General features: G+C 33.7%; 2 protein-coding genes across 7 annotated transcripts in view; both read right to left on the reverse strand.

Annotated features, from left to right (window-relative positions):
- Window positions 1-1,469: 1,469 nt before the first annotated feature.
- LOC108746629 (FYVE, RhoGEF and PH domain-containing protein 4-like) lies at window positions 1,470-7,917 on the reverse strand. 3 transcript variants are annotated; one of them, XR_001939181.1, is made up of 8 exons: window positions 7,440-7,917; window positions 4,479-4,937; window positions 3,672-4,387; window positions 3,353-3,558; window positions 2,913-3,278; window positions 2,378-2,823; window positions 2,109-2,291; window positions 1,470-1,484 (listed from the first exon to the last, which is right to left on the reverse strand). XR_001939181.1 is itself a non-coding variant. In XM_018483531.1 (8 exons), the coding sequence occupies exons 3-8, from the start codon at window positions 4,934-4,936 to the stop codon at window positions 2,186-2,188; spliced, it is 2,298 nt and encodes a 765-aa protein (XP_018339033.1). In that variant the 5' UTR covers window position 4,937; window positions 7,078-7,302; window positions 7,440-7,917; the 3' UTR covers window positions 1,787-2,185. The 3 variants fall into 3 exon arrangements, 2 of the variants coding, with proteins under 2 accessions (XP_018339033.1, XP_018339032.1); XM_018483531.1 differs by lacking the exon at window positions 1,470-1,484 and adding an exon at window positions 7,078-7,302 and having other exon boundaries at window positions 1,787-2,291; XM_018483530.1 differs by lacking the exon at window positions 1,470-1,484 and having other exon boundaries at window positions 1,787-2,291.
- An 834-nt stretch (window positions 7,918-8,751) lies between these two features.
- The window catches only part of LOC108746627 (formin-binding protein 4-like), a 7,229-nt gene continuing 4,415 nt past the window's right edge, over window positions 8,752-11,565 (reverse strand). The window contains exons 9-13 of one of the 4 annotated variants that reach the window (XM_018483524.1): window positions 10,668-10,810; window positions 10,327-10,599; window positions 9,799-10,127; window positions 9,270-9,593; window positions 8,752-8,949 (exon numbers count right to left, since the gene is read on the reverse strand). In XM_018483524.1, the coding sequence (XP_018339026.1) occupies window positions 8,857-8,949; window positions 9,270-9,593; window positions 9,799-10,127; window positions 10,327-10,599; window positions 10,668-10,810 (1,162 nt within the window). In that variant the 3' untranslated portion in view covers window positions 8,752-8,856. The remainder of the gene's footprint in view (window positions 8,950-9,269; window positions 9,594-9,798; window positions 10,128-10,326; window positions 10,600-10,667; window positions 10,811-11,565) is intronic. The other 3 variants (XM_018483527.1, XM_018483526.1, XM_018483528.1) reach the window with 3 other exon arrangements.

The following is an 11,565-nucleotide window of genomic DNA, read 5'->3' on the forward strand; positions in this document are numbered from 1 at the left end:
ACACATATAGAGCACTTATATTACACTGTACAACAAAAATAATTTTTATTTTTGTACTAAAAATTCATTTTTATGTAAAAATGAAAATAAGAGGTATAACCTTCTAATGGCCTTGATTTTGATAAATGGTATTCAGGACATGATCTTGAACAACATTCAAGAGGATTTAGCCTTCGATCGGACATCTTGCGTAATATTAATGGCGGCGGTATTGTAATTTTCAAGCCTTATAATTTGAAAAATACTTAATGAAAAATAGCTTACAGTTCTTTCGAAAAGTTCTCGACACCAGCTATTTGATTCTGGAATCAAAAGTAGGGTGTTCTATTAAAAAACAATCGATGTGACCTTGACCTGACATTGGCGACGCCGCCCAAGGCTAAACTAAGATAAGATTAGTAAATAGATCTTTTTGAGCCCTACAACTATTGTCTGAAACACTTTTCTGTAAAACTTATATTTTCCGAGATATTCAGGTGTCCCGACCTTTTTGAGACACCCTGTATATTATAGTAGTACTTATTACAATTTTTTATTGAAGTTTAAACTTTTTTGTTTGAACACGTTCTTTGAAATGAGTTTTATTTGATTTAGTTATTCAATATGTTAGAAATATAATTTTTTAAAAACAACACATTTTGATACATTTTTTCATTTTGCAGGTGTTTTTTTACATTTATGTATAGTTTTATTTTCATCTAAAGATTGGATTATAGTTATTAAATTATTTACAAGTTTTATGTAACTGACGTTTATCGAAATTAAGCAAGTGATACTGGGTTACAATGTACAAATTGTTAGTTATAGATTATGTCAAACTGCAATGTATTTTACTATGAATGTATTCAATTCATAAATTCTTGAGACAAGATATATGAAAAATTTACTAACTAAATTTATTGTATTAATATTATTAATTGATAATATTTTTGTTATATAGCTTGGGGACGCGCTTTAACGGCAAAGAGAACTTCGATGATGATCGCATCCGTGCTATTACGTTTTCATATAAAATCGAAATAAATGTCAGGGATATCAAGCTATTTTATAAGATATGTAGATATAACTGTTGGGCAGAATCTTAATCTATTAGTACATTCTAATTTTCACAAAAAGAGACAGAGAGAGAGAGAGAGAGTTGCCAGATTTTGAATTAATAATTGAAAAAGGTGTTTCTGTAAAAAGCAACGAATTCTAAATACTCATCTAATATGCAAAACTTTATTCCATTGAGAACAGAGGTAGAGAACACATTTTTGTAAATCTCTTTGGCATTCAGTATTAGGCTCTAATAAAATGTATAATAGGTCGATTATAAAAAATTTATCACGTAAAAAAGAGATATGTCTTAATTTTCTTTTTTTATACAAATATATCAACTGGACATACCTATGAATTTATGCGATTTGTCTTAAATTTTTAAGACAAATTAGCCCTATTAACTGTAAAAGTGATGCTAATCACGAATCCTCTCGAATTACACTCTGCAAAACGAACAAAAAAGATGTTTTAAATGACAATGATGCCATCACTTATTCACATACGCAGCTGACAGTCTGTATGTGCAATTTAAAAAAACGTGATAAATACACAGGTGCAATATAATTAGTACAATCGAATGCACTTTTATACCAAAGTGCCTCCAGTGAATGTAATAAAATTTGTAATGTAATGATTTGCGATATTCGTAACTAGATAGGAACTACTTTTAAGATATATTTAAGAGCTATGAAAATTTTAATTGACGGAATAAATTTATTGATAAAACTATAAAATCCATTGCGTGTCTAAAAAATCGATTTTGATAATAACAATCTCGTAGCTTAAATAACATACTATCACTGAAGCGCATAATTAATTTTCAAGCATTACGATGTATCGACTTCCATTGCAAATTACGGTCAGCACAGCGTATCGTGATAGACATATATATTTATAAATATATTATAACAGAACATTATACAAAACAACAAGCGTTTCGGCAGCAGCCGCTATTGACTCGATTTCTCTCTTGTAGTGTACATATATACTAATAACAATATATATATATAACATAAGAGTTAACGTCATTTTAAATATAGCTAATTAACTACTAACGATTATCTTACATTGCCATATCGTCTTCTCATTCACGAATATAATAGTAAAAAATTGGCTAGTTTGGTAGATAAAAAGGTACGCATATTCATTGTACATCGTTCATTGATTGACTTTCTTGTGCGCTTTCATTTTCCACCTGCATAAGATGAGGTAGTTCAGCCTTCGTAGCCAACTCCAATGTGTGCATCCATCTGTAAGTTCCATGAACATATAATATTAGTAATATTCATTTATTTTTACACAACATACAAATTATTCAAAGAATTTCGATACCCACTTTTCTTTATCCTCTTGAGAAGATGCTTGGAGATAGTAATATTTTCTCGAATGATGCATTTTGAATGCTCTTATCCGATCTTTCGTGTTCAAAGGATCTTCATCGGGTAATTTTGTACCTTCCGTAACCATAAATCCCGGCATGGGCGTCGCTGTCATAGCCATACTCTCCGACTCGGATTTGAACGAATACAAAACGAAATCAACGTGCAATGCGAACCATCGTTTTGTCCAAGGCTTACTGGCCTGCGTTTTTAGTAACAGGTATCCGGATAATACTGATGGCGCACTCGCCGATACCTGTAGCAAACTTGGCACTGGTCCAGACGGTGACGACGGTGATTTGGTGAGCGGTTGAGTGAGCGCGGCATGACATAATCTGCATACTCTCATATTCTTATTGTCTTCAAATAATAATTTCTGATTTGAGCATTTACTGCAAACCACCTGAAAAGACATGAAATTATCACAGAGATGTTGAATAGTTATTATTATAAAATAATTTGTCACGAGAGATTAATCTTCATAATACTTACTATTCCACAAGCCCGACAATTGTGCTTTCGCTTCATCACAGAAAAACTAACTTCGCAAACCATACACCTAGTTACATCATCAGCTTTAACCAAAGAAGTTTTAACATTCCCAGTTTTCAGACTGGCCTTACGTCTCATGATCTCTTGCATCGTTTGGAACAGTGCATCCAGCCATGCTGCTTTTTCCGCGGCAGCATGTGTATATAATTCGACACTTTTATTTTCATCCCTTATATAAAAAGTATTTGCGGTTTCTAGATTGTCTCCCTCAACTACTTGTAAATTTTCCACCATAAATTTAGCTCTTAATCGATACATAGGACCGGGTATCAGTCTTATTGAGCAGAGTAATAATAAATCACTAAACTGGAAAGAGATAAATAGTTTTAATTGAATATCCATTTTATAAATGTTAACATACTATGTAAAATAATAATTACCAAAAACAAATGTCTCTCCTGATGATCTCCACTACGCGCTGAAATTTTCACTATACGTCCTTCTTTTATTAGTTCGCGAGTCGCACTAACTAGATCAGTTGCATCGTATATACTCTCTTGAATTTCCAGAAGTTTTTTAAATTTATCGATTTTTTTCATTGCTTCGTTTGTATGATTTGCGGCGGTTGATACTAACTCTAGAGCCTCTAAAATTTAACGTTACAAACGTTTTTCAATAAACAATTATAATTCATAAAAAATATAGGTTACACAATATTTTGGAAAACAAAAAAATATATATTTTTGTAATTTTACTTACTTTTTGTGTCTTCATAATCAGGATTGTCTTCAGTGAGATTTCGTAAATAATCCTTGAGAAGTAGCTCGTATCGCGGCAGCCTCTGTATAGGACTCAACATATGATGTGCTAACGACAATTTAGCGCATTCATTGAGCTTCTGAATTTCGTTAACAATCGCTGCAAATCTGGAAACTTTGTTTTGCAATGTGCTTATCAAATTCATGGCGTAATCAAAATTCTTTACATATTCTGTATACATTTTAAGAAATGGCGCAAAATTCTTCATTATGTCACCGATTCTCGGATTTGAATCCCAACATTGCATTCTTTCTTCAAATTGCGGCAATAGAAAGTCATTGTGGAATTTATAAATAGATTTAATATTTGAAAACATCTGTTGGACAGTCTCTGGAGGGAACATTGGATGCGCTCTGTTTTCCTGATCAACCCTAAATTGGAACACTTGATCGATCAGATGCAGAATATTCACATAATTTTTTTCAGTCGCTAGTAACTCTTGTGCTACACGTAATGCCTTCTTTCGTTTCGAGTCAGGGGAACCTTTCTTCGCTAGTAGTTTAGGCTCCGATATCGACTCTTCCGTATGATCAGCCACTATGGCAGAATCTGTTTCTGAAGATCTAGTTTCTTCTGACTCTTCTTCACTCTCGGATTCGCTTACCGCGTAAGTATCTAATGTATACTGATGAGACCTCCTTTCTGAAGCTACGTACCTGTATATGTTTTTAAAGATACAAATTTAAAAAAATTGTTTAATCAAAGATACGTAAATTACATTACTCTTTTCATGAGATCTTTACACACCTGCTACTTCTATACTCTAAAACACTATGCGACATTTTAATGTAAGACGTTTCCGTTGAAGTTTCCTCATGCCTAGTGATATCGATGCATTCGGCGGGTGTGGAAGCGGACATGACGAAGGACTGAAATCGCGGAAAGCCACCGAAACTGGCGATCCTGTGGAAGGAATGTCTGACGTAGCGTTGCTCCTCAACACCTGTTGCTGTGTCTGAATCTTGCGAGTTCCCATTTTCGTTGGTTGTGCTCTGTTGTTCCGGTGCTTTGGAATGTTCGTTCTCCTGTTGAAATTCCTGTTTGTCCTCCGTGATTTCTAGATCAGTATAAAACGTGCTAGTGGGCGAGCTGTTTTTCGAACCGAACATTTTGAATCCCTCGGTCATCTGATTACTACCGTCTCCAGGCTCCGGGAATAAACGCGTCATCCAGGATGAGAGGTCCCTCAGCTGACTTCGTTGCATCCTACGGTCAATCATGTTGCTAATTGTAGACAATTATAGCGTATCTTGTACATAGGGACAATTAGGGCACGAACAGAAGAAATGATACGGCGAGAACATATGACACGTGAATGTTACATAAACTATACGTAGAATTTAGAAATGAAATAAATATAAAATTAAAAAAATAATATATTAACGTTACGGATATGTTTGGCTTTCGTAATATTTCACTAATAGCATTAGTATAATTTTACGAGCTCTTCAAATAAATCACGAATCGTTGCAAATTACCAAGGACACTTTAATGCTGATAGGTTCTTCTTTAACTTTTAACAATAAATATAAAGAAACTTTATTCACGTGCGTGTTACTCTTATCGCAATGCTGACTCATTAATCTACTTGAAACTTTTTTCTTTATGACGATAAATAATGTCATCAATTCATGTTCATATTGCCATATCGCAAATCTATCACGCTTCAAATTCCACGCTGATTTTCCGGTGCAAACATTACGGAATACATTTTATTTAGTAAATATTATAATCTTGACTCTCTAAAATATATATATTTTCACATGGTGGTTCCGAAATAACGAGTGCGCGATAGATCTCTTTGGGGAGGCTATTTAAAAACGCATCCTCCTCTTAGATCGATCCATTACGCTAAAATTAACGTGCCGGCTCGTTCCAACGTGCGGGCGAGAACGCTCACGTCGGCATCGCTAATTGACACTCAGCGTGATTTGAGCAGAACGAACGAACGAATAAACGAACATGCAGACGAACGTGTGCCTGCAAACGAGCGTAAACACACGATTCTCGCTAAATAAACTCGCGCATTAAAAGACACGAGAGCGAATTTAATTTTTATAATGTGCGGAAAGAATATTTTTAATTTGTTCTTTTGTGAATGATACGTAGACTCGAACGTAAATGAAAGTATAAGTCTCGATTGTCTCTTCTGTAACAATCGATGGACTCGAAAATATATGCTCTCAGCACTAAATTTTCAGCTTAATTTGTCGACGAATATCGTTGCTCGACGTGCCTAGACTCGCCGTTTTCTGATGCTGCATCTGCGATGTAAATACAGACGACTATTATTATCTTATATCAACGTATCGGTGTCGTCAGACCAGCAGAATGAATACACGACTATCCTCAAGCGATTAATAGGCCGGGATTCACTTTAAAACGATCTCAAACGCGGCTTTCCACTTTGCACTTTACGTCCTGTTTCTAGTCATAGACTGAAGAGAGAAGTGGAGACTTATCTAAATTTATTTATAACGGCACAGGAGCCCAAGGCGTAAAATCGTCCCCGTGGAAAATGAAGAACATCGCCTTGAGGTATTATAACACCGAATTAGTAATATTATTTAAAGTAGCAAAATTATTTATTTTCATTCATCGCTGTCTCAAAAATGAAAATTTTTTTTACGAGAATAAAATAATAAAATAAATTGAAATAAATATAGTTTTATGACTTCAAGAACGAATAAAATATAAGTAAATTGCCTATATAAGTTTCCGTGTTTATTAATTGTTCGCAAATATCTTACCGTTTTATAAATATATCATTTATACATTAACAACCGTGGAAGTTCATATAGTCAATTTCCTTATATTTAATACAATAAATCCATAATATGTATGAGATCGATCTTCGAAAAAAGATACAGATATCTCAAATAAACTTCATAAATTATACTCTTATCTTATATTTACTTGGATTATAAAATCTTAATTTAGCATTTCCAGTAGAATCTCTGGACACTGATAAATAGATGTAATAATTAATACATTTTATCTAAAATCAGATTTTACTGTCGCTAGACTACAATTTAGAATATAACTAGCAAACAGGTACATTATAAAAGGTAAATTAGTTAAAAAAACATTTTAAAAGATCCGATAAATTTGTTCTACTATACTTTAATTCTCACTATTAGCTTTTAGTATCCCTCTTTTTTTATAATCAAGACAATATTCTAAATACAATAAATAAAAAAAGAATTTCTCGATTTATTGTAAGGTAAAAAAAGTTTTGAAATTAAAAAAAGATGACACTGTAAAAATAGAAATTATCTGTTTACATCCAGTGCACCCGATTAACACGGAATTGATGGGCAAGACAAGTGGCAAATTAATCGTCTACCTTGAACCTTCAATTGAAAAAAATCAAGAAGAATGTGAATCAAAGCGATTTGTTGTTCTCGATCAATTTCGCGGAGTAAGATGTCCCGAAAATATCGAATGCCGTCAGCCAAAGGATAAAGGGATGGCAGGTGTACATGGCTTCGTCATAAGGTACTACGCCCTTCGCCTTCTAGTAGGATCCTGTTGACCGGCGCGAATCTACGTTCGCGATCTGCACTCTCTCCTACGGTTGAAAATGAAACACGGGGCTTACGTCGATGCTGCGCAGCGAGGAAGACGGAAGAGGAGCATGTGAGAAGCAAAGAGGAAGACAGAGGGAAAGAAAGAGACACAGAGATCGCGCTCAAATACCATCATTACCTTTTGCCACGGGATCGCTCGTAGTATAGCAGAACAGCAACAGGCGCACGCGGATCGGCGCAAGCATAATGATCGTTTAGGCGAAGCGTAGCTTTAATTTAGACCGATATTTCTCTCAAGCTTAATGCTCAACGAAATCACCGGCGTCCATGATTACGTCGAATGAAGGACTGATTAACGGGTTACCGCATCACCACAGTCGACACTGTGTATATATGTACCCGCGTTCGCGGTGATTAACGACGTGACTGACGTGAGGTTGACGTAACGGAGCCGAGCTTGAATGCGCCGGGATCAGATTAGAGATGGACAAGTCACGATGGAAACGCCGAAACGTTGTTTCAAGTTACACCATGTACTTGTCGAACTTGTCGAGACGCTGATATAAATTTATAACGCCGAAAGGTAACAATCACAAGGTATGACGTTTTAACACTGGTCGTCTGGGTTCGTCTGGCGGATTCGCGTCGATACTCGCCACTCGGTGATGGGCTGATGGGTCTTCGCGACGCCAACGACGTCGACGACGATACGCGTAACTAAAAAAATCATTTCGTGATAGCACAGTTCGGTAAGTGAGGAATTTCGTCAATTTTCGAATGATAACATAATAGATACCATTCACAGATAATGAAACATAAAGATGCAGAAGTTTTAAATTAAACAAATAATCGAACATTATTACACATATTATACACATGTACATACTATATATAAATACTGTAATAGCGATAAGAAAAATACTATAAAAATTAATATTATATATATTTATGCTACATGTTTTATACAATCTTTATAAATCATAAGATAATTTATTAATCAAATTTTTCCAGTTTTAAAGCTTTCAACATAAAACGACAATAAAATATCAAATGTTGTATTTTATTTATTTTTGTTTTTTTTTTGTTTGCAATAAAGCCAATGTAAAGAATTGCATTTTTTACATTCTGTAAAGAATAGACTATCGCGTTTAATACATATGCAAAAATAATTTACATCGATTCAATGAAGTAGTATCTCTCGGCATTGGAAAAAATGCATCAAGTTAGAAAGATGCACTCACATATTTTTGACTCTATATAATAAATATGCAATAACGATGATCATAATAGTAGATTACTTGTTTCTACTTGCATAAAAGTTATCACAAAATTCATAATAAATCATAAGATAGATAATAGTCGCACAAGAGGTAAGTACTATGTTCAATAATACGAATATTACTGCGAGACTCGTGCAACACATAAATACATACGCGTATCAGATCATAGATAAAAACTTAAAATAGTTCACAATAGAAGAAATATTTAACAACTCATATGTACAATGAAATCTAAAGATATTAATAACACAGTCAATGTAATATCGTTTCTCGTATAGTTATCAATTATTTTATTTAAATCGCTTTCTCTATTATTTATACAGTGTCTTCTAGATTCTTTTGTACCCTTTGCCACTTCGCCACCATGCTCGACATCTCCTTGTGCTTTTTGCTGTTGCTAATCCTCGTCTAAAAGTATGAATTTAAATATTTGACTCATCGACATATGTTAATTCATTTGACTTTTTCAATATATATATATCATTGAAATACGTATACTTGAAAGAATTTCTGAACAATTTTATGGTTTTAAAAAGATTTACTTTGTTGTATACAAATAATTGGATAACTTTCATTTGCAAAAAAAAATTACTAAATATATTTAATCTAACATAGCATGAAAAATTGGAATGTGTAAAATTCACTTTTTCTATAAATACTTTTTATTATTTTTATATCAGGAAAATGGTACCGAAAGAAATAAATACGATGATAAGCAGAAGTACTACCTTTTTTTTCTTCCGTTCCTTCATTGTTATATCGCTTGGCACAGTTTCCAGTTCCATTTCCGGCTTCGCTTCTTCGGTTGAGACAGATACTTGCTCCGTTATCGTAGCAGCGATATCCTGAAGTTGTCCTGTTCGTTCTGTTTCCGTTTTTTCAATACGCGCAATATCGCTGTAAAAGGAATCAAGCGCAGATCCCAAAGATTCCTTCGAGGCCTTGACTGGCGGCTTGGCGATGATTTTGTTGTTCGTATAAATCGGCGCATATCCCACCATGAATTGAATTGCACTCTGTCCACTGTGTTTGTTTGCAACTGCGAGTGTCTGCTAACAAATAAATAAATTATACGTACTTGCATAAATAAAACTCTTTCACATGTATATTTATATACATTTTATACTTGTCTTTTTGTTTCTTATATGTTTGTTACATTCCTATTATAAGAAAATATATTTAATAATATATTCATCAATGCATTTTTTTTCTACACGACACCTAATTAATAATATTCAAGTATAGAAATGTACTTACGTTATGCAAATGTTGATGAAAAGTTGGATAATGAACAAATGGTTCCTGGAGCAGACCCGCCTGATGGCTTAGAATAGGTATTGTTGGATCAGCAATCGAAGGTGCGTAAATCGCATTACTTGGTTGCGATGCCGCATTATATATTATCCCTTTCAAGGTAGCAGCTTCGTAGGATGTCTCCGGCAAATCCACTCCAGGTGGCAGAGGTTCCATATTTGTGTGATTCAAAGGTATTGAAGTTTGAGATGACACAGCTACCTGTGGATGTGCGTAGGGTAAAGATTCTAAGGTAGGATTTATCACCTGTGTATCCGTAGTAATGATTCTATCTGTGAACAAAAAACAATAAATCTTTCTTTTTGTATTTTACTATAATTAAATTATATTTAGCATTAATAATTATATTATTCTCAAAACATAATTTAAAAAAACACTAATTGATTTGCTAATACATACAAATAGTGCTATAATATGAATAATAATGTAATTATAAAATCCCGTGTTGTATTAGTATTAATAATTCATTACCTTTCCCTAAACACTTCCTCTTTGCGTCCAAAAATTTATCGTCGGACTTATCCCTTTTCCTCTTGTCCTTCTTTAAATCTTCCGCGAATATTCTCGGAGGCGGTGGTGGGCTTGGATTAGATATTTGTGGTGGAGGTGGTGCTTCCAAAGTTACAGGACGTCTATCTGCTATATTTTCTTCATCTGCTTTATTATCATCCACCTCTTCAGTTTGTTTTTCCTTAATTTTTTTTGTCCCAGGTGATTCTAATATAACAGTGATGATGAAGTAGGCTAAATAGTTTATATATTTATATATTTCTATTGTTGTAAAGAATATCTTACGTCCATAAATGACATACCTGTGACTAATAATTCTTCTGATTCTGGTGGCGGAGTAGTACATAATTCCATCTCTTCAGTACCACCGGCAATACCGGTGTCAGGATAAGTCCACTGTAATGTCCCAGTGGATGTATTGTGATAGTAATACCGCTTATGTGACCTAGAAAAATCCCCCGACCAAAATGGAATACATGAGACATCAGTGATGATAGTGCAATTTCTTATTATAATTCTCTATGTTACATGACTCTATGTTACATTCAATACACGCTTAAATAATGTTTCCGTGGTGAAACATTCGTTGCGGTGTACTCGCATCACCGGTTTCTTAAACCAAAGCAAAAATTAATAGAACATAATCTAGTAATCACTCCTACCTGCAATGTCGTATCTCGTTTTTACTCGACGAAGGCCTTTCGTTACAGGAGAGATGGGAGATGTAATTATGTAATTATCAGAGTATATTCTCTCTCTCTCTCATAGGGAACATTAATGAGAGATTACAGCAAAGTGAAGGAGAAGTGAGGTATCATGACTGAAGTGCAGGGAAAATAATGATGAAAATTGAATCCTAATATCTGGTTTATTTGCGATCAGCATGTTCCAAAGATTACCAGATATTGATAAATATAATAGATAGGATAATACTTACATTGTTAATCGTTGTTCATTATCGAATAGATTAACGGATAAAATTAATGTCAGATAAATTTCTTATACACTTTGAAGCGTGTGCGTAAACATAATATAGTTTTATTTCACATTTTATTAAAAAATTAAATGTATTTAATAAGATAAATATATCTTATAAAACTGTACAATATTCATTTGCTTTGATAAATAACGCAAAATTAATCTTTATATGCATATAAATATAAAAAAAAAACTTTCTCAATTAATTATTTTCTTTAAATT

Source organism: Trachymyrmex septentrionalis, unplaced genomic scaffold, assembly GCF_001594115.1.
Source record: "Trachymyrmex septentrionalis isolate Tsep2-gDNA-1 unplaced genomic scaffold, Tsep1.0 scaffold182, whole genome shotgun sequence".
In the NCBI taxonomy this organism is placed as follows: Eukaryota; Metazoa; Arthropoda; class Insecta; order Hymenoptera; family Formicidae; genus Trachymyrmex; species Trachymyrmex septentrionalis.

Bases quoted from the DNA above. Each gene is read 5' to 3' on its own strand.
- LOC108746629 (XM_018483530.1), bottom strand. From the start codon at position 4,936: ATGCAACGAAGTCAGCTGAGGGACCTCTCATCCTGGATGACGCGTTTA. The intron at 4,388-4,478 runs GTGTGTAAAGAT...AAACATATACAG, and splicing joins TTAGAGTATAGAAGTAGCAG to GTACGTAGCTTCAGAAAGGA. The intron at 2,292-2,377 runs GTGGGTATCGAA...TGGAACTTACAG, and splicing joins TCTCAAGAGGATAAAGAAAA to ATGGATGCACACATTGGAGT.